The following is a 23188-nucleotide window of genomic DNA, read 5'->3' on the forward strand; positions in this document are numbered from 1 at the left end:
AACTGGATTGGTCTAGGAAAAGCCACTGTGGGTTTAGGTTTTGAGATTTTTGGTGTCATTAGCTTTGACATATGCACATGTAATGTTCTCCCACTAAGTTTTGTGTTTGTAAGAAATTTAAATTTGCTGTCAGAATAGAAGTACATGCAAAAAGAGAAAATATTATTAGTCACTGATAATTAAATCAAAGGACATGAACATGTATCTAAAATGAAGCACTATGAATACTGAAAACAGGTGAAGCATGGGATGGGAAACCTGTGATGCAAAAGTCTATAACTAAAATATGTTCAAAGTTGCCAAAGCTCCACCTTTATCCATCATGCAAAATTGTTTATTATTCAGACAGTCTGAGTTTCGAGTTTGTTTCTCCTTCATTCTGTTTCCTACATTTCATTATTTCTCCCTTTTTGTGTCTTCTTGGTTTGCTTCTTTTCTGAAAAGGATGTTGATTTGGTAGTAAAGAAGAATTACCTACTGCAGTATTCTTAAAAATACTGAAGGAGAGACATCTTAGACAGTACAAGGCTTGTAAATAATTTACAAGGTTTGGAGTGGTTCATCAGACCATGTGCTGGAGGTGTAATTTCCCAACAGCAACATTGCAAGCAAGAGAGATCATCACAAGGCACAGTCATATTTATTATTTTCTGCCTCTTCTTTTTGTCAGTTTATATTATTTTCTTTTTAAAAGAGAGAGCACTGCACTCAGTTCAGGATGAACATTCCCTTCATTTTGTTCTCCAGAAGGAAAATCTAATACATTAATGCATTTTTAAAAGATTGTCAGAAAGAAACTTGCTGTAACAAAATAAATTATATACAGATCAAGGAAAGAAAGAGTATGATAAATTGTTTAAATAAGCCTCACATTTTTCTTTCAAACGATGTAATTATTTTCTTCTCCTTTTTAAGAGTTTAATGAAAGGTTAGATAGATTTTTTTTAAATTATAGTTGGTACAGTGGAAGAAGTCAGCAATAACATAAAACCATGGAGCATACTTAAAAATTACAATATTTAATCTCTTTCTCTGAACTGCACAAATCTCCTGATAAACACAATAAAGCCAGATTTATAAGTCAAGAAAAGTGCAGTTGTGGAAGTAAATTATGTTGGCCATGTATATTTTTAGAATGAAATTATTCAAGATCAGAAGTGTTCCCTGTCATGCAGAGTCTCAGAGGAAAGATGCATGCTAAAGAAAGAAAAGTTTGAGCTGATATTTCTGGTAAGTGTAATTGGCCAGCATCTCAGATTTTTAATGAATGTCCCTAAGACACTCTTACTACAGACCTTCAAGGATGGAAAAGGTAAAGTGTTACTGGCAATGCTGTGGCAAAGAACAGAGGAAACTACAGAGGGACAAGCTAGACAACCTCAAGATGTCATTCCTGGCTCTGAATTCTCTGAAAGTAGGTTGTCTCTTCAAGCAATGAGTCTTTCAAACAGTAAGGTGAATCCAGAGCTTATTAAGTGACAAAAAAGTACTGCTTTTGAAGTTTGTAGATCATGTATTCCTCTAATATAAAGGCTGCCAGCTTATTTTGAACTAACAAATAATAAATCAGATATATTTTTCCAGAGTATATTTAATTCTCCTTTAACATCACAACATTTAAATGTAGTCAGGAAATGGAAATCTTAGTCTTCACAGCTTCAGACTAAGGACTTACAGAGTTGGAGTTGCTGGGATTTCCTGTAGAAAAAGGGAGAGCATTTTTTGCAAAATAAGTATAGTCTGAATGTCTTTGTCAGTCAAGGAAAAGGGAGAAAAATTGAAATGTTTGTAAGTCATAAAGTTAGATGAACTTGAATGTGCATTTTGTCATTCATTATTTATTAAACTTCTCAGGAAAAAAAGGAAGGCAATATCTGACCTGTACAATTTCGAATATACAGATTTTCTCTTTAATTCCTTCAAAATGTGCCTAGTTTTTTATTTTTTCTTGTCTGAAAAATAAAAATACCTGCAGAACAGAAAGAAAGCACTGCTTCTTTTTCTAAGTTCCAAAATCGTTCTTTCACACTCACACCCATCTCAGGGGGAAAGCTGTTTCTTTTTCCTTGTGCAGGTCTGGGAATGACATAGATAATATATCAATGGGTTCCTGGAAGAGGAACTTGTAAAATATTTTTGCTACATTTTCTACATTGAATAACTATAAAATAACTTCAATGAGTATCTGAAGAATTCACTGATGTTTTCTTTATTGTGCTTTGAATCCAAGTAAAAATATTGCTCTTTTGCATGCACTTATACAATTCCAGAAGGCTTCACATAAAAAGACAAACAATGTAGTAGAATTGTAGCATCATAGAATCATCAAGGTTGAAAATGATGTCTGAGGTCATCGAGTCCAACCATTAACCAGCACTGCCAAATCCACAACAAAACCACATCCTTAAGTGCCACATCTACATGCTTTTAAATATCTTCAGGGATGGTGGCTCAACCACTTCCCTGGGCAGCCTGTTCCAGTGCTTGATAACCCTTTCAGTGAAGAAATTTTCCCTAATATCCAGTATGAACATCCCCTGGGGCAACTTGAGGCCATTTCCTCTTGTCCTATTGCTTTTTATTTGGGAAACACCTGTAAACCTTCTAGGAACCTGAGAGACACTGGCTTGTCTGACCACAGTCTTTTTTGGGAAGCTGGTAAAGAGAGAGAGAGTTTTAGAATGCCCTCACACCCAAAGATGTGACAGGCAGGCAGTTGCCTCCTCAATCATGGATTTCTCCTTACCTAAGGCTAGAGACTCATTTCATTGTTCCTGCCATTCCCCAAAGGTTTTGGTCCAAAAAGCAATGTGGCCCAGCAGTCAGTATTTATCTCAGACCTGTGCTCTAACTCTGCCTCCGTCGGTGACAGCCTCTGTGCCCAGGAACAAATAATTTTGTACTTCTGTCTCTGACACAGCTGTTTGTCTGATTACACAGAATTGTTTCTTATTGTGTGTTTGCACATGCTTAGTTATGATAAAAAGCTGATTTTAGCTAAGTGGCATAAAATCATAATAATCCTAGACCTACAGGTCTGACATGCATTTCTCAGATGGTGCATTTGTCTCTCAGTTAGCAAGATTACACTATTTGTTTCTTAGCAGAAGGTGCCAGAACCAAGAATATCTCAGTGGTCCTTATTTGATCTAACTGGAATGCTATTTGTTCTCACAGTACAAGTTGTTATTACACTGGTAAAAGATGTTACACTGCTCTTTATCTCTAGTTTAGGACTTTAGGACTAGGAGCACATATGTTTGAGTCCTCAGTCCAAATAGCATAAATGTGTGAACCTTAAAACTTAATTTGCATTTTCTTGTTTTCCTTTGTTTCTAAAACTCCTTTCCTTTTAAAGAGCATACCAGGTTTTTTTTCTCTTTGTGTTAAAGGAGAAATTAAGGCAAAAAAGGAATTAAGTGTATTGCCCAAAGTCTTCTGCTCAGTCTGGAAAATTCAGGACTAGAAATCAGCTCTCTGGTTTTGGATATTTGTGTGTGACTTAGTAAACAATTACAGTATTCCTTCTGCTTTAGCTAAGTGTTTATACTCCTGCTTGATTTCCATACTGTGCAAATGCTTACTGCAGCTGAGGGAGTGGCCACCCATGGCCCACAAGTGACACCTGGGTGGTTGCTGCCCATGTGTGTCACTCAGGTCTCAGCTGAAGTCGAGATACATGGCACAGAAGGAAGTTTTGTCTCATGGGAATTCTTTAGGAAGATATTTCAGTGTGTGATAATGTGCATTAATATTTGAAAGTTGAAAGTGCAAAGTCACATATGTTGTGGACAGTCTCATGAACATGAGTTGACAGGGCCCCATTGGATGGTATTCATTTCTTGTAATTCACTTTTTTCCAGGAATGCCCAAGCGGTGTTGTCAATGAAGAAACCTTCAAAGAGATTTACTCTCAGTTCTTTCCGCAGGGAGGTGAGTACTTGGCAGACATAGTTAGGTACTACAGTATGTCTGTTAGTTCCTAAGGCTGACAAAAGAACCTGATGTTCAAATTAACAAGATTGTTGCCTCAAGCTCTCTGAACTCACAGGGTATTTCCTTGATGGTTAGACACGTTTTAAAATATATATTTCTGAAGGAAATGCAATGATATCTACATAAAGTCAGTCTTCTGTTATGAAGTTACTACCTGTACTTTGGTACCACTGAAAACCAAGTTTATCTGAGCAGGTTATTTCTCTTTAGGATTTAAAAAAATTCTTGTCCATTCTCTTTTATTCAAAAAACCCTTTCACAGTAGGAGGAACTGTAGGAGACAATGCAGGTACACCCTAAAAACCATAGTAGAACGGTGCATTAATTCTGTGGGGTTTCTCTTCTTAAATGCTAACCTTGATTTGAATTAATTGATTTCCAGGAGTTTTGTAATTTTTTTATCTTCATTATCTTTTAGTGCAACGATGGTAATGCAAAAATGCATAACAGGTTTTTTCCTTGAACCTCAGATTTCTTTAAATTTGAATATTTTTCTCTCTTTTCTTCCTCCTGCATTTGCTATTCAGTTACCCCTCTTCATATTCTCCTACAACCCTTCAATCCCACCTCTTCAACTTCTTCCAGAGCTTCTCTAGGACTTTTTAGAACTCCTTCTTTCCATTTTTTTATTTGAAAACCCATACTTAATTGGTAGAAACAAAATCTTTCCCCATTCATTTTATTTTGAATAAAGACCTAGAAGGTAAAGAGCAGCATTCAGTGTGGATTACCATCATTGAAATCCATAACAAATAGGAACACTCAATACAGATAAAAGGCTAAAAGGGTGGATCTGCCTACTGATTGTTTCTATATGTAAACTTTTGGAGCAAGATAACAATTACTGTTTGAAATATTATATTTTTTAGTTACTGTGCCTAGTGAAAATAATTCTCTCCATGTGATTTACTACACCTTTACTACACTTAAAATAATAAAAACCATCTATCATATTTCCTAGTGATCCACCCAAAATTTTATGGAAAAGAAAAAGCACACCTGTTTTTACTATTTTTTAATAGTAAAATCAAAACATATTGTGGCAGTAAATCTAATCTTAAAATACTAATCTTTATTACTCCAGATCTAATTGTTACAGAGAAGAAAAATTACTAAAAATCATTAATGTAAAATGGATATATGCTGAATGTCTAATTTTCACTCCTATTCCTGCTGTGAATGCTGATCCTTCTGCTCCTCCTCTGGCATTTAGGGCAGTGGCATCCTTTGGAGGAGGAGGTGACAACAGCAGGGGACTGTCTAGTTAATAAGCCAGACTGGGCTCTTAAATATTTTAATGTCTTGTCAAAATAATGTGTCCAGCTGAGGCCTCTAAATTTCATTTGTGCCTAAAATAATGATTTTATGTATGTGTAAATATTAAAGAGGAAAAAAGAATCTTGAAAGTTGTCCCCAAATTAAAACATGTGTCTTACACGTAGATCTGTGTTGAAATTGTCTGTGTGATCAAAAACCAGATACAACATGATGTATCATTATGACAATTCATATCTGTACAAACAAAATTATGTCTGCAAGGTTTTAAGCTTCAAGGCAACCAAAGAAATTTCTCAATGTCATCCAGAAAGTTGCTTCATCAAGAGACTTCCAAGACTGTCCAGGAAAAAATACAGGAGGACTACAAGTAGGACAAGGAGCCACATGAGTAACAAAGGAAAGGAGAAGACACTGGATTGCAGTAAAAACTATTTTGAAAGGCAAAAATGGGTTTGTTAAAACTTTCCATGCCGGAAAGGGCACTCCAGTAACTTCTATTTAGGTTCACTGCTGTGTGGGTGAATGAATACACTCCTTGCACTTATGCAGTGAATCACCAGAAACATAACTTGGGATTTTTTCTTCAGCCAGCCAACTCATAGACAAGAATCCACACACTGAATAATTATTACACTACATCATCACTTCTGAACAAAGTAGATCATGCTCATACTTTGATAAGCCATACTCTTCCATATCTAATGACTTAATGACTACCATTTTTTGTCTCTGATGTTTAAAATGCTTTGATGGTGTTTTTCAAGGGAATTCTGATTAAATATCTGTTCCTATCTTGACCTGTTAAGATAGCAAACTGGCCTACTAGTTATGATATCAGATCCACGGAAAGAAACTATATTTAATTTAAAAAGTTAAGATTTTTTCTAAAATTATTAATATTCAGGATTTAGGGGGCAGAGAATGGGCGCAATTAGATTGAGTATCTCTAATCAAAAGACTAGCATGCCTCATCCTGCTGTGGTTTTGAGGGCAAAATTTCAGACCAAAATTGCTTGAACAAACAACTCTGAAAAAGGCTATTGATTTTTTTCTTTTTTCAGAGGGGTTACAAAAAAAAATATTCATCAAATAGGAACTTTTTTTTTCATATATAATCGTAGAAAAAGAGTAATATATTGTATCATGTATGGGCAACAAAAATAAAATACTTTTGTTTTTATGTATATCTACAAAGAAACCCAGGAATATTTCAGATGTTTGTAAGACATGAGTGCCAAGAAAATAGGAAGATATTTAAAATTCAGTTTACAGTAATTATACCTCCATAACCTCTTTTTTCCCTGAAGATGATTTGCGTAGTATATTCTGTTGCACAACAGAAGTCTTAGTAGATTATAGAAAATATGGCTATTAAAATCCTAAATATGAACTGAAGTCAACAAATTTACATTTTTCAGTTAAAGTATGAGTGTATCTGCCAAGCCGTGCTTCAGCAATTACAGTGGTGACTGGGCATGGAAATGAATGACTCTCTCAGGTAGTGGTGGTGGAGATTTAATTCTTTGGAAATGTGCTAACAGACAGGGTTTAAATATTGCAGTTTTTTCTTGTTACGATTATTTCACGTCATATAAAATTAACATATTGAAGACTAGAGGCTTTTCTTACAAATATCAGGTCTGAATCTGTGAAGCACAAAGCTTTGAGTTTTGATATATTTGGTTCCCTGGAGTCAAGGTGGCATTTCAGGTGTGTCCCAAGACTATTGCTCAGTTTAACGCAAAACCATATTTTGGGCTGTGAAAAATAAAGGTTTGCAGGACTGATATAAAAGGTAAAACGCTTTATTGCCAAGAAATCAGAAAATGGCATTGCAGCACTGATCAGGTTTTTCCATGACAGGTTTATTCTGCAAGGGGGACACTGATTTCATAACACTTTGCCCTTTATTAATAATTTGTGAAGTTAGTGTTAATTAACCTAAAATTAACATAAACATATAAAGTAGAAAGAGAAAAGTGAATATTGAAAGTACACAAACCCTCATCCTACATTACTTCACATGATTTTAAGGGGCAGAAGAGACACTGAGGGCAGCTGACTTCCCTTTACCCCAGCAGCTTGTACCTCATGTCCACAGGGCTATCTCTGGATAAGTTCTCTCTTCACAATATATTACTCCTGGAGCAGGTTGTGCCTTTCAGAAGGCATTCAGTGGAAATAGAAAGATGGATCTTTACAAAAATTACAGTCTTGACAGATTAATATTCATGCTGTCTTGTGTTTCTGAAATGAGTCAATATGCACTGGGGAGGAGGTTTGGAAAGTATGCAAATAGTGAAGGGATCATTTGTTTAAGGTCATCTTTCAGAGTCTTACTGACCATTTAGTCAGTCACAGACAGTTCTTCTAAGCCCTAATGCAATGATCATGGGAATTCAGCATCAAATCAGCTTTAGGAGTCTGCTTCTCAGGAGAGGATTTCCTCTCCCTGACTGCAGCAGCATCTTTCTGACAGGATCAGCTTCCACCTGGGGAGCAGGTCTGTGTCCAGAGCAAAACCAATACACGTGATGCAGTGAGGGAGGTGTCTGCTTCCCCCATGTAAGGGGAACAAATGAACACATTCTCCATTTTGAGCATATGAAATCGATCAGATCCCCTGCCACAGTCAGCTAGTGCTCCTGTAAACAGGTTGTTTCAGACTACAATAACATATCATCTTTGTTATTTGCTCAGGTACCAGTGATTAGCAAAAACAAGAATAAAAATTAATAATGATATTCTAGAACAGAATTTTTCATTTTTGGTTTCTAGCAGTGTTGCTATCAATGTACTTGCATTTATAACTTATCCAACCTCTCTTGCCTAAAATTAATTGAAAATCTAGTCTTGCTAAGAAATTTTGGTATCAAAATATATATTGCTATCATATAGTTTTAATAGAATGAAATTTAATTAAATAATATGTGCTAACTCTGAATGACTTTTTACTGTTTTAAATTTTAGATTCCACAACATATGCACATTTTCTGTTTAATGCATTTGACACTGATCACAATGGATCTGTAAGTTTTGAGGTAAGTGATACTGTTGCTTATTTTTATAAAATTGTATATTTTGCCATTCCTTGTAATGAGGTCCAGTTTGGTGGCTTTTATTATATGGCTCACATTAGGGAAAATGTAGCTTATGTGACTCAAGTTTCAAGTTTTTCCAATGTAATAACAAAAGCCATTATTTTACAATTGTATATTCCATAATGGTGACTCAGACTGTGCTACTACATAATATTTCTTAAAATCTGACCATTGAAAAGGTAATATAACTTATACACAAGTTACCTAAAATAGCTCTTCCTCTCCATCTTTGCGAGATGTGGTCTCTGAATTACAGCTAATGTTATGGGGATTACTCAGCCAAAGTAGAATTTTTCATACTTAGTTTCCAGAAAGTTCTAGAAAAAGGCTTTACAACAAATGTTTTTAAAAGCACAGGGGTTTGGAATTCATTCTTCCTCCATTTAACTGCACAATCTGTTTTCCCACGTCTGCCTTTCCCTGCTAAGGCTGAAGTCATCCACAAAATAATATGGTAAAAAGGGACTTTACTGAAGTAGTGTAGAGAACAGGGTGTACAATATACTGCAAAGGAGATAATATTTTAAGCTATAGAATTTTTTAAAAAGTCAGTTCATTTGGAAAAGGATATGTTTGTTTTGCCATGTTTTGCTTTGTTTTGATTATAATGAATGAATGATTGCCTTCCAGCTTATGATAGGATTGTGATAAATACACACACTTTAAATTTATTGAAGTGTCCTGTACATGTTTTGATGATTTATTTTAGTGAATGAAATTGTGAGGTCTGACAGATTTTTTTTTTTCCATAAAAATAATTAATTGATGTAATAGGAAGAAGACTTGCCAGTCAGGTGCACTGTGATCAGGAATTTCTACGTTAAACTAAGACTATATCAGATAATTTTTTTCATTATTTGTGTTAAAAACAAACAAACAAACAAAAACCATGAACCCTATCTACCTTTTTCCAGGCAGCTGAGGTGTATCAGTTTGAAAACAAACCAGTGGGAGATCACAAGTCAGGATTAAAATTTAATAGGAAAATTAAATAAGTGCAATAATAGAAGGAAAAGCACTGACAAAGTCAGATACAACCTGACACCCTGTTAGGGTGGTGGTAGCAGTCCAAATGAAGCAGTTCAGCTGAAGTGATGATCCTGTGAAGGTCTGGTCTCCTCCTGAAGGTCCAGTGGTAGCTCTTGTCCTCTGAGAACCCAGTAGACAGGGCTAACTTGGGCAGTGCCAAGCCCAGGTTATATCCAGGTGGGAATGCTTGGCTCCTCCCTCCTGGGTGGAGCATCTCACAACAGGATGAGATAATTCCATGAGTCATGTGGTTGGTTCTTGATAGCTCATTAACAGTTATCAGGAGTGAGACACAGCTGATAACAGCTAATGTCCCACGGCTGGTGGTAATAGAATACTAGATACATTTGTACTGTAACCTAGGACAGGAGGTCAATAGGATCTGTGTGAAACTAGAAGCAGGAATGGAGGTTTTATTCATATCTTCTGTACATAGGCTAAATCTACAAGGATTCTTCTGGTCAAATCACAGAATCATAAAATGGTTTGAATCAGAAAGGATCACAAAAATCACCTAGTTCCAAACCCTCTGCCCTGGGCAGGGACACCTTCTTCCACTAGGTGAAGGAAGAAGGTGAAGCAGCTGCTTCATCCAACCTGGCCTTGAACACTTCCAGGGGTGGTGCATTCACAGCTTCTCTGTGCAACCTGTTCCAGTGCCTCACCACCCTCACAGTAAAGAATTTCTTTTGTATATCTAACCTAAACTTCTCCTCTTTCAGTTTCAGCAACAGCAGACGCATTGAGAAAAAGCATTTTTAGAATCAATAGTTGAAAAGTATTTCTGCAGTTATCATCAAAAAGAATGGGAGCAAAAAAAGCTTTTGTACGTTTTCTGCTCAATTTGTTGACACTTGTATCTCAGACAGAAAGCCTTAGGAAATACTCTAGATTTGCTGCCCTTTTAAAGGATTTTGATTATCTCAGAGTGCAGGTGTGTGCCCAAAAAAAAAGGGCTTTGGAATAAAATAAATCAAGAAAATAAAAGCAGTGGTGCCTTTTTTCATTGCCAAAATGACATTTCCAGCTTACGTTTGTTCACTGTCAAGCTAGACATGAGAGATTTACATTTTGATATTGTTTGCACTAATTGTGAATCCATCATAACTCTAATGCTGTCAAAAGACTCTTTCTTCTGTGTCCCTGTAGCAACATTATACTCACTATAACTGGATGATAGCCATTCTAAAAGCATCCTCCTGAAGTTAAAAATATATGGGTTTTTTTTAATAATCACATGAAAATAGCTGCAAGATGTGAAAGAAGTTATTGTGAAATGTGCAAAATACAATCATCTCTTTTTTTTCCTGCTCCTTTTCATCCTCGGTGCAGCTGTGACATATTCTTTCTATTCCAATCTTTATTCTAGTTACCATTAGAAAAACAACAAAAGTAAACACCTCAAAAGGTAGAGAGGGAATAATTTAAAAGTTTGGAGAACAAATAACCATTATTTCCAAATAACTTTCTATATCAAAGTGTAGGAGTAAATGCAATTTAATATAATAACCTATGATAAAAACACTTTGGCTATCTTCTGTGTAAAAAAAGATTATCAAAATCTGAAGTGGTAGCAAAATTCTTTTGTAGGTAAGAATGACCTTTTTTTTTGTGTTGCACTCTCAAGTTTCCATGAAGCAGTGGTAGCTGGAGTTGTGGGTAAAAAGGGAGAATTTTCTTTAGCTTTTTGCTCTTTTTTCCTCAAATTTTCAACCATCAACAATGAAGTATTAGACTTTAGCACAACTTAAATGTACACCCCAATTGACATTTCTTGGTGAGATTGCTTGGTGAGATTGCTTGGTGAGATTGCTTAGAGTTTTGTGTCTTTAGAGTTTTGTGATCTGTATGCTCTTAGCTAAGAGCCAGGATCTCTAAGTGAAGGATTTCTGTAGCATAAAAAACAAACTCAAAACTAGGTGCTTGAACTTATCTCTCCTTATCCCATGATCATATTAATTTTGAGGCTAGTTTATTTCATTAGTTTTGTGAACTAGTTTTGCTTTAATATGAGAACAGAGTTTCTGAAGACCCAGTGACCCAGCTATTGGAGGGCTCTTTGGGCATATTAGTGAAGTTCTTTTTTCCATTAGGCAGAGACAGATATAAAAGCAAAGTTTCCATTTGCTGCATATATATTGTCACTGAGCCAAAATTAAGATCTGGCCTCAAAACTATTTACACAGACAGAAAAATGGAGGCTAATTAACTTTAGACATATTGGCAAAGGTAAAGCTCATCACACCCACATGCAAATATCCAAATCGGTATACTTCCTTTGTTGTAGATGCAGATTAAGGTTATTCTAAATGTGATTTTGCTGAAAGTTATTCAATAATCCCACTAATTCTCAGTGCCTTAAAGCACAATGCTGTGCCCAAACACAATGGAAATGTTTAAAGATTTCTATAATATTTAATCAACCCCAAACTTATATTGGTTAATAAATTAACAAGCATGCTGACTCAGTTCCATAGAAGAGTACAGTTCTTAAGATCAAACACAACTTCACATTTTACTAATAATAAAAGTGGTGTCCAAGGCGGTATTATGAAGGCAGCAGTTAAATGCCTCATAGAATCATGGAACATGGAAGGGACCATGACAACCATCTAGTTCTGGCTCCTGTGGCATGGGCAATCTCCCACTAGACCAGGTTGCTCCAAGCCCCATCCAACCTGGCTTTGAACACTTCCAGGAATGGAACCTGCACAACTTCTCTGGGCAGCCTGTCCCAGTGCCACAGCACCCTCACAGTAAAGAATTTATTCCTAATAGCTAATCCAAACCTACTCTCTGTCAGTTTAAACTCTCAGCACAGTACTTGTCCTGTCAGTTTATCTCTCAGGACAGTTCTTGTCCTGTCCCTACCTGTCCTTGTGTAGAGTCCCTCCCCAGCTCTCTTGTAGGCCCTCTTTAGGGAACGGGAGCTACTCTAAGGTGTTCCTGGAGTCTTCTCTTCTCCAGGCTGAACGAGCCCAACTCTCATCCTGTCTTCACAGCCGAGGTGCTCCAGTCCTCTGGATTTGTTCCAGCAGGTTCAGCAGCCCCCAAGCTGGATGCAGCATTTCAGGTGGGGTCTCATCAAAGCAGAGAAGAGGGGCAGAATCACCTTCCTTTGCCTGTTGCTCACATTTCTTTTGATGCAGTCCAGGTCATGGTTGTCTTTCTGGGCTGCAAGTGCACATTGCTGGTTCATGTTGAGTTTGTCATAACCAATATCCCCAAGTCCTTTTCCTCAGGGCTGCTCTAAATCTATTCTCTGCCCAGCCTTTATCTGAGCTCGAGATTGCCCCAGTCCAGGTGCAGGACCTTGAACTTGGCCTTGTTGAATTTCATGAGGTTCATAAGCATGATGGGTTCAACACAAAAAGGTTTGTCCATGTCATGTAGCAAATGAGCTAATTTTTCTCAGTACAGTGGTGATCTCATAAGAATTTTACCACCATCTAATTTAAAGCAGTACAAAGAAATATATTTCCTTTTAACAGCAGTTCCTCCTCTGTGACCTTTGTTTTATACACACCAGGGCACCACTTCTGTGATATCACTTGATTCCTCTTCAAAATCCTAAAATCTAAATTTAAAAATGGATTTAGGTTCCTGCCTACCAACTTCTGGCATTGAAAAAGACATAAAGGAACACATGACCAGGTGGAATAATTTTAAGCTTTCCTATGGATTTGAGACAGCACACTTAATAAGATTGTTAATTAATTTATTAATGAACTAATTATCACCAAAGATTTACTGAGAGATAAAACAATCTGAAAGTCATCAACAACCTTGCTAGGAGATAATTAATCACTGCTGGGAAAAAGCCCACAAATACAAGTTCATCTCAGATCACAACCAGACATTCTCTACAGCCGTAGTGCAGAACAGAAATGTGAGCAGGCTCTGGCACAGGTGCAATGATGCTGCATTTCACAACCCTTCAGTTAGACATCCTCTTTTCTTGAAGAATCAAAATTAGGCATAGAAGGAGGTCTTAATAGGTATTAGCATGCTCTGCAGGAAACTGGCAAGTTGCAAACAGGAAGCTGTGGAAAGGAATAAAGGCAAGTACCAAGGCAGAGACTTTTGTGCTTCTAACTTTATTGTCACAGACTGAAGAAAGACCCAACCTAGAGTTGTGTCTCAGCCCAGACCTCCTGTTTTAGGCTTCTTTGTCACCCTAGACCAGATGTACCTCTCCCCACTAAGTGCTCAGCTGAGCAGGACCACCCCTCTCAGTGGGCAGTGACAGCTTCTCAGAGGATATACGTATCAGAGGATGGTGACATTTCCTTAAAAAATAAACAGGCTCTAAAAGTAGAATTCCTCTCTCCCTAGAAATTAGGTGTCTAAACAGGAATGGAAAACAGCATCTGAGTACTCTAACACTGTCACGGGGACTTGTATTTGTGGTCTTTGCTAAATGGTGTGCCTGATAAATGTGTCACTGAGTGCTGGTAACATGCATAAGTAGATGGGCAGCTGCTCTCTGATTTTAACACTTCCCTCTGCACTGCTGCTTTAGCATGGCTGTCTGCACTGGGTTGTTAGCTTATCAGTTAGAATGGCTGCACTGCTCCTGACACACACATTGCCTTCCACCATACAGAGCATCTTCCTGTTGAAGGCTCTAGCGCAAAATACCCAGTGGATTTAGCCTATATCCAGATGCTCTACTTCTGTATGATTCTATTACTGTGCTCTTCAATTGCTTGAAAGTATGTAGAAAAGAGATCCCATCCAAGCTGGTCCTTATCCAGCTCATCATAACTTCCTATTATGATAAAGCCTTTCTGCTGTTCTTGACATGACTCCTGCACAACACTCAGGTAAAGGCAAAGCACCCAAACTACGTGGGATCCCAACACATGTTGATGCAATATGGAAGGAGATGACTCACTGCTGCAATGTTTAGAGCACATACCTGGAAGGTTGTCTCTGCTTTTTAAGAACATCTAGTCCCATAGAAAAAAAACAACATAAAGCCAAGGGTTTTATTTTTAAAACCAATTATAGAAGGGTAGCCTTGGAAATGGGGATATAAATGATTCCAGGAAGCCAGCTAACACAGGTGATGCATCACAGAAAGGAACAAAGGGAATTGAACAAGAAAAGAAAAATTGATAGTTTAGATAAAATAAATTCAAAAACGTTGCTGTGCCAAAATAAAAATAAATTCAGAATTATTACGTATAATCTGAGAAAATAATGCAACTAGGGACCTTCACAAAGGACTTCAGGAGAAGCTACATCAAGAATGTAAAACAGTGCAGAAAAGATTTGAAGACATGGTACTGAATTAAAAAGGTTAATTGCTCATGCTGTAATGTGTTCAAATCTGTTCTGAATTTCTTGAACATTTTAATGTTTAATAGTACATTGTTAAAGAGCTGTTTGGAGATTTAACCCTGTGACCCTCAATTAGTCATTGAGATGTGAACAAGACAGGATGAGCAAAACTCTTTCAAGATTCATGTATCCATTTACCCCAAAAGGCACATATACCAATAAGACAGAAATCTGTGACAGACTAAGAAAACCCAGAGCAAGCCAACTGAATTGTTAAAATGACTGAAGCTGTCAGAAGAGCTGTCTGTGCCCACTAGACCATCTGAGGCCATGATGTCTGTGTATTCTTCACTGTATCAGGGATACTTAGTTGACTGTGTGGTGCACCAGACCTTTGTAATTTATGTCTAACCTCAGTGTAGTCTCTTCCATTGTTTCTATGTTAGAGGAAATGCAAAACTTTTGCTGGTGCAAATAAGAAATATTTCAGCTTTTGTTGTCTCTGCTTTAATGTTACTCTAAGACTTCCTGTATGTCATCGCTGGTGACGTAGAAAGGCACATTTAAATAAAAGCACTTGCCATATTCTGCTCAACCTATTATGAAGGCAATTTCACATATTTATGGGTTCATAAGCTTATCAAATAGAAAAAGGTGGAGGAGATGGTTAGGAAAAAAATGTTAACATGCTAAGAAATACAGAAGAGAAGTGATGCAAGTTGAAATTTTCTCCAGTCTGTCATTAAATGTAAATGAGGTTTATGCTGTCAAAAGAGTATTATGAAACAAAAATCTATAACCCAATTCTACATATAAATAATCTCAAAAGCCTTCTGATTAATTTCTGTGGAATTAGTCTATAGCAGTCATAAAAACATAAAGATGGTATGTGGACACGTAATATATTTATTATTCCCTATCATACTTCCAATAAAAGTAATAAGAATTGAGATGTGCAGTATCATAGATGAAGTTTGAAATATTGACTGCAGCAGATGGATCTAAGAGATCTGGGAACCACATATTCCACTTTAACAAGGTACTGAATTAACAAGAATTTAATGTTCCTCAGTACCTGGTTCTCCCCTGATTGGTCTCCTGTGCTTAGATTAGTCTAACTCCTACCTAAGCTTTACTTGGACCATTAAGCCATGGGGATTGCTTTTTCCTGGTATTTACTTCAACAGGAACTGCTTATGTGAGACATTAGACATTTCAGAGGATACATCCACTAATGGAAAATTATGGTTTACTTTATAGAAAATTACTCAATTTACTTATTAATTATGAATGTAGCAAATAGTGCCTGGATTGTTAATCCAGCAATCATTAACACTTATAATGAAGCAAAAAAAATTGAAACAACACATCTTTCCAGACTTCTGACAAATGCATTAGTCTGGATTTCTGAGTGTTTGTGAAAAACTGTTCAATTCCAAACTGACCAAGACCTTTTGTCTATTCAGGATTTTGTCATGGGTCTCTCAATTTTACTCCGAGGGACAGTACAGGAGAAACTGAACTGGGCTTTCAATTTGTATGATATAAATAAGGATGGATATATAACTAAAGAGGTAAGGTCTACTTCTACTCTAGTCACTGAAATAAAGGTTGTATGGCTAAGTCCTGCATTCAAAGAAGAATGGTTAATTGTCAAATTAAATGTGTTAACAAATTATCAGATATTATGAAATTGGACAGGCTAAAAATTAAATTAATTGTCTTATTTTACAGGCATATATGAAAATTGAAAAGGGAAAATCTTTATAGAAGGTGTAAAAGTTCAGAATTCTTCAATTACAGAAATGGTTGGCTTCAACTATGCCTATGTATTTGCACATACAGTCCCTAGAATAGATTGGTAGGATATTTGGACAAAAAGGAATTAAGTACATGGGCTGTAATGGTTGCTTATTTTATGAATCTACTTCTAAAAATGTTTACTTGAAACAGAATTTATAAAGAAAGATTCCTACATCTTTTATTCTGCAAGGATTCAAACACATACTTTAATTACAGTGGGACCAGATGAGTGCTTTCAATATGGAGTTTTTCTAAAGTGAGGTTTATGGAAATATATAAATTAAACTTACAATTTTACACTTTTAGAAAACACTTCATGATCATTATAGAAGAGTAATCTGTAGAATAATTTCGCAGCATGCTGCAGATGACTTGTTTTTATAATTATTCTTTAAATTTTCATAAGCCACTGTTAAGAAAATTCAAAGTCTTTGACATAAAAGGAGGACTCTGCATTAGAGCAGGTGTGTGCATGGGTGTCTCTATTTTCTCTAGGGAAAATCAGCTATAAGAAGCTGATGTGTTTTGGCCATTCACTTGCTGTTACAGAACTCCTTTTACTTTTTATTTTTATTCATAAGGCATTGGGAGATTCTTCCCACAATCCATGAAATTGCATATATTACACATCATTTAAAATTGGAATCATACATCTATGAAAGCTGAAATCAGATGCTAGAATTTCTAGGAATTAAGAAGTTCCTTCTTGAAGCTGTTCAAAAAATAGGCAAATTTCAAATTTTTATTCTAAAATGGAAGTCCAAAAATTATTTATGTGTTCTGAGTTAAAGCAGTGTCTACAATGCACATTACATTGCAAAAACATTTTTTTTCCTCTTCAGGAAATGCTTGATATCATGAAAGCAATATATGATATGATGGGGAAATGCACCTATCCTGTTCTCAAGGAAGATGCACCTAAACAACATGTGGAAACATTTTTCCAGGTAGGTTGTGTAACACAGAAGCCAAGAAGACTGCTCTGTGAGGAGATTGAGAAAGATTTTCATTGTTATAACAGTTTTGCATATCCTTCCAATTCTCTAATCCTTTTTATTCTCTGTGGTTCCATCCCAAGTTTCTCAGATCTACTCATTGAACCCTGTTTTTTCAACAACAAGCTCTTTAAGCATATTCCAGTATATCACTTACTGTGACTTTTGGGCTGGTTGTTCCTAGGCTGACATATAACTGAATAATGAAAAGGACTTGTTTTACACAGGAATTAGGAGGAAAAACATACTGCAGTGAGTTGACCCTGGCTGGATGCCAGGCACCCACCAAAGCCTCTCTCTCACTCCCCCCCTCAGCCGGGCAGGGGAGGGAAAACATAATGAATGGTTCAAGAGGGAATCATTACTGATGGGCTCAGCCTTGGCCAGCAGCAGATCCATCCTGGAGCCAGCTGGCATTGGCTCTGCTGCACATGGGGGAAGCTTTTGGCAGCTTCTCACACAAGCCACCCCCGTAGCCCCCTGTTACCAAAGCCTGACCACAAAAACCCAATTCTCATACATTCTTATTCTTTCTTTCCTTTCCTTTTTCTTTTTCTTTTTCTTTTTCTTTTTTTTTTTTTTTTTACAGAAAATGGACAAAAACAAAGATGGAGTAGTTACCATAGACGAATTCATTGAGAGCTGCCAGAAAGTAAGTATTCAGTGATAAGTACTGAATATGTAGCTGGTGGTTAATACTATCATAGCTCTACACAGATTTCTGGAGCGTCAGTGAGGGAGATCCTAATAACAGAGACAGCATTTTCCCAAGGTAGACTATGTATGTGCACCATTACACAAAAACACTAAACAGTGTAAGTAAATTTGTGGCCTGAATCTGCAGAAGAGCTGTTACACACAAGCTGTCATTGCTTATTAGACAACTGTGCCAATATCCTTCCTCTCAATAACAGTGTACTGTTTGTACTTGATAGAAAAAAGTTTCTTTGCATTCAGCTAAATATTTATTTCTATTTTCTGCCCATGCTGGGGCAATATAATCATGGCAGTAATAATATTGCCTGAAAATTTATAATCTATGAGTGAGTTTCTCAGTGAGTTGTCATGTGCTTATAAGCTGTGAGGCCATATAAAAGGAGAGTGCAAGGGGCTTGCAAAATGTTGGATGGCAAGAGTTAGCACCAGGCAAGTTTTCTCAAGGCAAGAGGGAGAATGATTGTGATTATCAGCCACAACTGTTTACACTACCCAGGTTGCTGTTAATTTCTTTTAACTGCTGAAAGCAGCTCCTGGCCTCTAGAGCCAAGTTGGAGAATAAACTTCTGAAGCAGGAGTTACAGCCTGTTTTCACTCCTCTGCTCTTAGAAACCAGCTTGTACTCAGACCAGGAGATGATATGAGAAAAGTTAAATTGCATTTTCATAAATTTCAGGAAATCCTGTTAATTTGACAATTATAAATGGAAAGGGAAAAAAATGATAGAGTATAAAATAAGGATGACTAGCCTTTGACATGGTAAGAGGTTCATAGAATCATAGAATATGGTGAGCTGGAAGAGACCCATCAGGATCATCAAGTCCAACTCCTGGCTCTACACAGGACACCCCAAGTATAAAGATTGTTGTGTACAGAAAAGCATCACATTAGACCTAATGAATATGATAATATGATAGGCCTGATTACATTATGTACATTGATATGGCAAATAAGCCTGACATTATTTGTTACAGTGAGAAATATAAGAAGTCATGGTAATGGTCTACTGGTACATTGTCCAACAGACTAATTAACACAAAGATGACAGAGACCAGCAATATAATCTGTGCTTATTGATTTTTATCTTCTATATCAAGAAGAGAGTAATAAAGAGACAGAAGAGAACATGACATTCAAGATAAATGCCCTTAGTGAGTGATGGTGATGGTTTTTTGATAGTTTGGAGTAGGGAAGGATCTAGATGCTTAAAGATGCTCTAGAAGCAGTCTATTTTTATATGCATCTGTAGCTATTAATAAGAGGGGTTGCTCTTATGAGCACAGCTACCTAGTAAGTGATTCTTTGTTTGATTTTAATCCACTGATTTTGGAGGACGAAAGACAGCCAAGAGCTCTGCTAACTGTGGCTCTTCTGTGTATCCTTAGCAACGAGCACTGGGTAGTGTCTCATCTGTCAGCAGGGCTCTCTTGCACTGACCGTGGTTCCAGCTTGTCAGTGCTGTTCAATACTAACAAAAGGCATTTGCTCTGCTAATGCTGTGTGATCATCAGAAACAGAGATGAGATTCATTTCCCAGCTGAAGTCTGTAGCACTCCGGAAGTTAAATAACACATTAATCTGCACATGACAGCAATTATGGTGATGGGCTGAGTGATTCATTTACAAAGAAAATGAATACCTTTAGTAAGGAATTGTCTGCTCTCCTTATCAAATGCAATTCAGTTTCTCAAGTCTGTTAGAAGATTTCTTATTTACCTGTTCTAAGTATTCAGAATACCTGTGGGACAGATGCTGTCTAAAATGCTGCATGTTGGAGACACCATCAACATCATGCTGCTTATCTCACCTTCCCTTGCTTTTAACTTCAATGGTGGCTATGGTTTTTTGATACAAAAAGTGCCTTGCTGCCTAAATTTTTGTCTCTCTGTCCTTTAAGAACTGTTCTTCTATTAAGACTTCTGTGCTTCAAAGTGTGTAATTCATGTTTATAGCAAGATTTGGTTTTAGAAATGAGGTCTGGGATTAGGATTCATAGAATCATAGAATATACTGAGTTGGAAGAGACCCATCACATTCAAGTCCAGTACCTGGCCCTGTGCAGGACGCCCCAAGAATCAACATGTGCCTGAGAGCATTGTCCAAATATTTCTTGAACTCCATCAGGCTTGGTGCTGTGAGCACTTCCCTGAGAAGTTGTTCCAGTGCCCAACCACCCTCTGGGTGGAGAACCTTTTCCTGATATTCAACCTGAACCTCCCCTGACACAACTTCAGGCCATTCCCTCAGTCCTGTCTCACTGGTCATCAGGAAGATCAGTGTCTGTCCCTTCTCTTCCCATCATGAGGAATTTGTAACTGCAGTGAGGTCTCCCCTCAGTGCCCTCTTCTCCAGGCTGAACAGACCAAGTGACCTCAGCTACTCCTCACACAGCTTCCAGACCCTTCACCATCCTCACGGACTCCTTTGGACACTCTCTGATAGCTTCATGTCTTACATTGTGGCACCCAAAGCTGCCCCCAGCACTGGAGGTGAGGCTCCCCAGTGCAGAGCAGAGCAGGACAATCCCCTCCCTTGCCCAGTGGGTGATGCTGTTCCTGATGCCCCCCAGGACAGGGTTGGCCCTCCTGGCTGCCAGGGCACTGCTGACTCACACTCAAGTTTCCACTGACCAGGACCCTCAGATCTCTTTCCACGGTGCTGCTCTCCAGCAGCATCTCACTCCCCAGTCTATACACACAAGCAGGGTTGCCCCATCCCAGGTGCAGAATCCAGGACTGGCCCTTGTTGAACTTCATATGGTTGGTGATCACCCATCTCTCTATTTTGTCCAGGTCTCTCTGTAGGGCCTCCCTGACCTCAAGTGAGTTGACAGCTTCTCCCAGTTTAGTGCTGTCCACAAACTTACTTAGCATTCCTTCGAGTCTTGTGTCCAGGTCATTGATGAAGATGAAAAGAATTGGTTGAGAATGAGCACTGCAGAACCCCACTAGTGACTGGGTTTAAATCAAAGTCCTTCAAGAAACTCAGTTCAGGAGTTAATGTTGCTTTGCTCTTTTCAGGATTACATATTTTTCAAAGGAACATGGCTGCTGCTTTTAAAACACAGGTGCAGGAAAACCTGTTCTTAACAGGTTTTAGATCTCATATGAATGAGATCTAAAAATGTAAGGTCGGAATCTTTAAATAGACTAGAAGTGTGTTCCACCAGGGAAAGGCTGCAGGAGCCTTTTTTTCAAGGTTATCTCAGGCAAGATTTGCCAGTCTCTGAGTACTGGCATTCCTCCACTTTGAGTTGGAAGCTGAATTACTGAGTTGTAGAAGTACATCCCTTTTACTACTGTTTTGCAATAACTAAAGAAGCATGGCATGTTTACTTTACATGCAAGAAAGAACAGAGCAGAACATCTTTGAACAGAGGTTCTGCTTCAGGTTCCTGGGGTACATTTCTGAAGGGGTTTTTTTTTGTAGCTTCAAGAGCCTTTGGCGTGCTTTTAAACATTCATTTTTCATGTGTGAGCCTTTTTAAAAAATTGTGTTGTGCTGAGGACTGATTTGGCACAAATGTCAATGCAGTGGCACTGTACAGCCTGAGGTGTACAGGTGGTTCAAGGCTCTTAATTCACAGTCCCATTGCAAAGTATGGCCTGTCCCTTCAAAAAGTGTTAAAGCAGTTATGTGGGGAATTATTAAGCATTCAGGCTTTGAGTGTTGTCTCTGGACACTATGTAGAAGGATCTGAGCAGAATGGTGCTCCCCCTCATCCTCCTCTATCTCAGACAGGGAATGTGTATGACCTCATTTCTCTGCCCTCCCTACCCCACATGCATTTGAATGCTAATCTGCCATCCAGACTCCAGGAGTCTCCCTGATCCCACAGGAGAAATGGACTATGATGCCCTAGGTATGCCAGAACGAGTTCCAGAAAGCAGCTGCTGTTTGTCTGGCTTCATATAAATTACCAAAGGGCAGATCTAGGTCTTGGGAAACAGCAGTGTGGCCACATCAAGAGCTAGGCACCTCCCAGTTCCTCATCTGCCTCCTTTCACTGCCTGGTGCTGGTGGAAAATGGTCTGACTCAGGCATTTCTCCACATCTGCAGCAGCACCAAGAACAGAGACAAAGGACTAAGGCATGCATGGTGCAGAGGTGACTGTCAGGGTGAGTGACTTACAGGTCCTGATAATAAGACTGCTGGCACAGGTGTTTTGTGCAGGAGTAACCCTTTCCATAGACAGTGCTGATGGTCTGGGCTAGCCTGAAAACAGCAAAGAAATCATTTCAAACCTAAGAAAAACTGGCTTCAAGGTAGGTCAGATCTGCCAAAATTCATTCATCCAGGTTTGTACTTCATACGGACAATGCTTCACATGCACTAACACCTTCCTTTATTTTAAATTAGGAACCATTTAACAAATCTAATACGGAAATTTGTGTAAAAAAATGTAATGAAAAAAGAGGCACATGAAAAAGGTACCTTTGCCAAAGAATTCCAATGCAAGCATCTGGGTTTTTTTTTTTTGTTGTTTGTTTGTTTTTTTCTTAAAGATGGGAAAAAAGCTACTAAAACTCATCATGTTCTAAATATTATGACAAGTCTGTACCTTCTTGTGAAGACTTCCCATCTGACTGACTAAGGGCGTGGCATTGGAAGTCTTCTGTAAAGAAACAGCCAACCTCAGAAATATGATTTTAGAAAACTTCCAGTTTCATTCATGATAATACATATATAATAAAATTGATAGATAGTGTCAAAACACTTTGCAAATGTATGTTGTTTGCTTTGCACATTTGCTGAGCTTAGTTGCCAATGTAGATACAAAAACATTTGTATTAATTAAATGACAAATTACTTAAATCAAACTTTAACCTTACATCACTGACCTCACTCGTTTATTGATATTTCAAAGCAATGCAGTGAGAAGTTATTTATTTTAACTTTCAGTAATTTAATATAGTAGCTTTACTACACAAACTTTTAAAGCATTAGCCTATATAGAGTATTTTTTGAAATCACATATCCTT

The 23188-nt window shown here is 37.6% G+C and overlaps 1 protein-coding gene across 7 annotated transcripts in view; it reads left to right on the forward strand.

Moving 5' to 3' along the window:
• The window catches only part of KCNIP4 (potassium voltage-gated channel interacting protein 4), a 398679-nt gene that overhangs the window by 372674 nt on the left and 2817 nt on the right, over nt 1-23188 (forward strand). For all 7 annotated transcript variants that reach the window (XM_085059250.1, XM_085059244.1, XM_085059246.1 and 4 more), the window contains 5 exons: nt 3864-3933; nt 8245-8315; nt 16157-16264; nt 17336-17440; nt 18078-18140. In XM_085059250.1, the coding sequence (XP_084915376.1) occupies nt 3864-3933; nt 8245-8315; nt 16157-16264; nt 17336-17440; nt 18078-18140 (417 nt within the window). The remainder of the gene's footprint in view (nt 1-3863; nt 3934-8244; nt 8316-16156; nt 16265-17335; nt 17441-18077; nt 18141-23188) is intronic.

This window comes from Lichenostomus cassidix, chromosome 4, assembly GCF_008360975.1.
Source record: "Lichenostomus cassidix isolate B80296 chromosome 4, HeHo_3.0, whole genome shotgun sequence".
Taxonomy (NCBI): Eukaryota; Metazoa; Chordata; class Aves; order Passeriformes; family Meliphagidae; genus Lichenostomus; species Lichenostomus cassidix.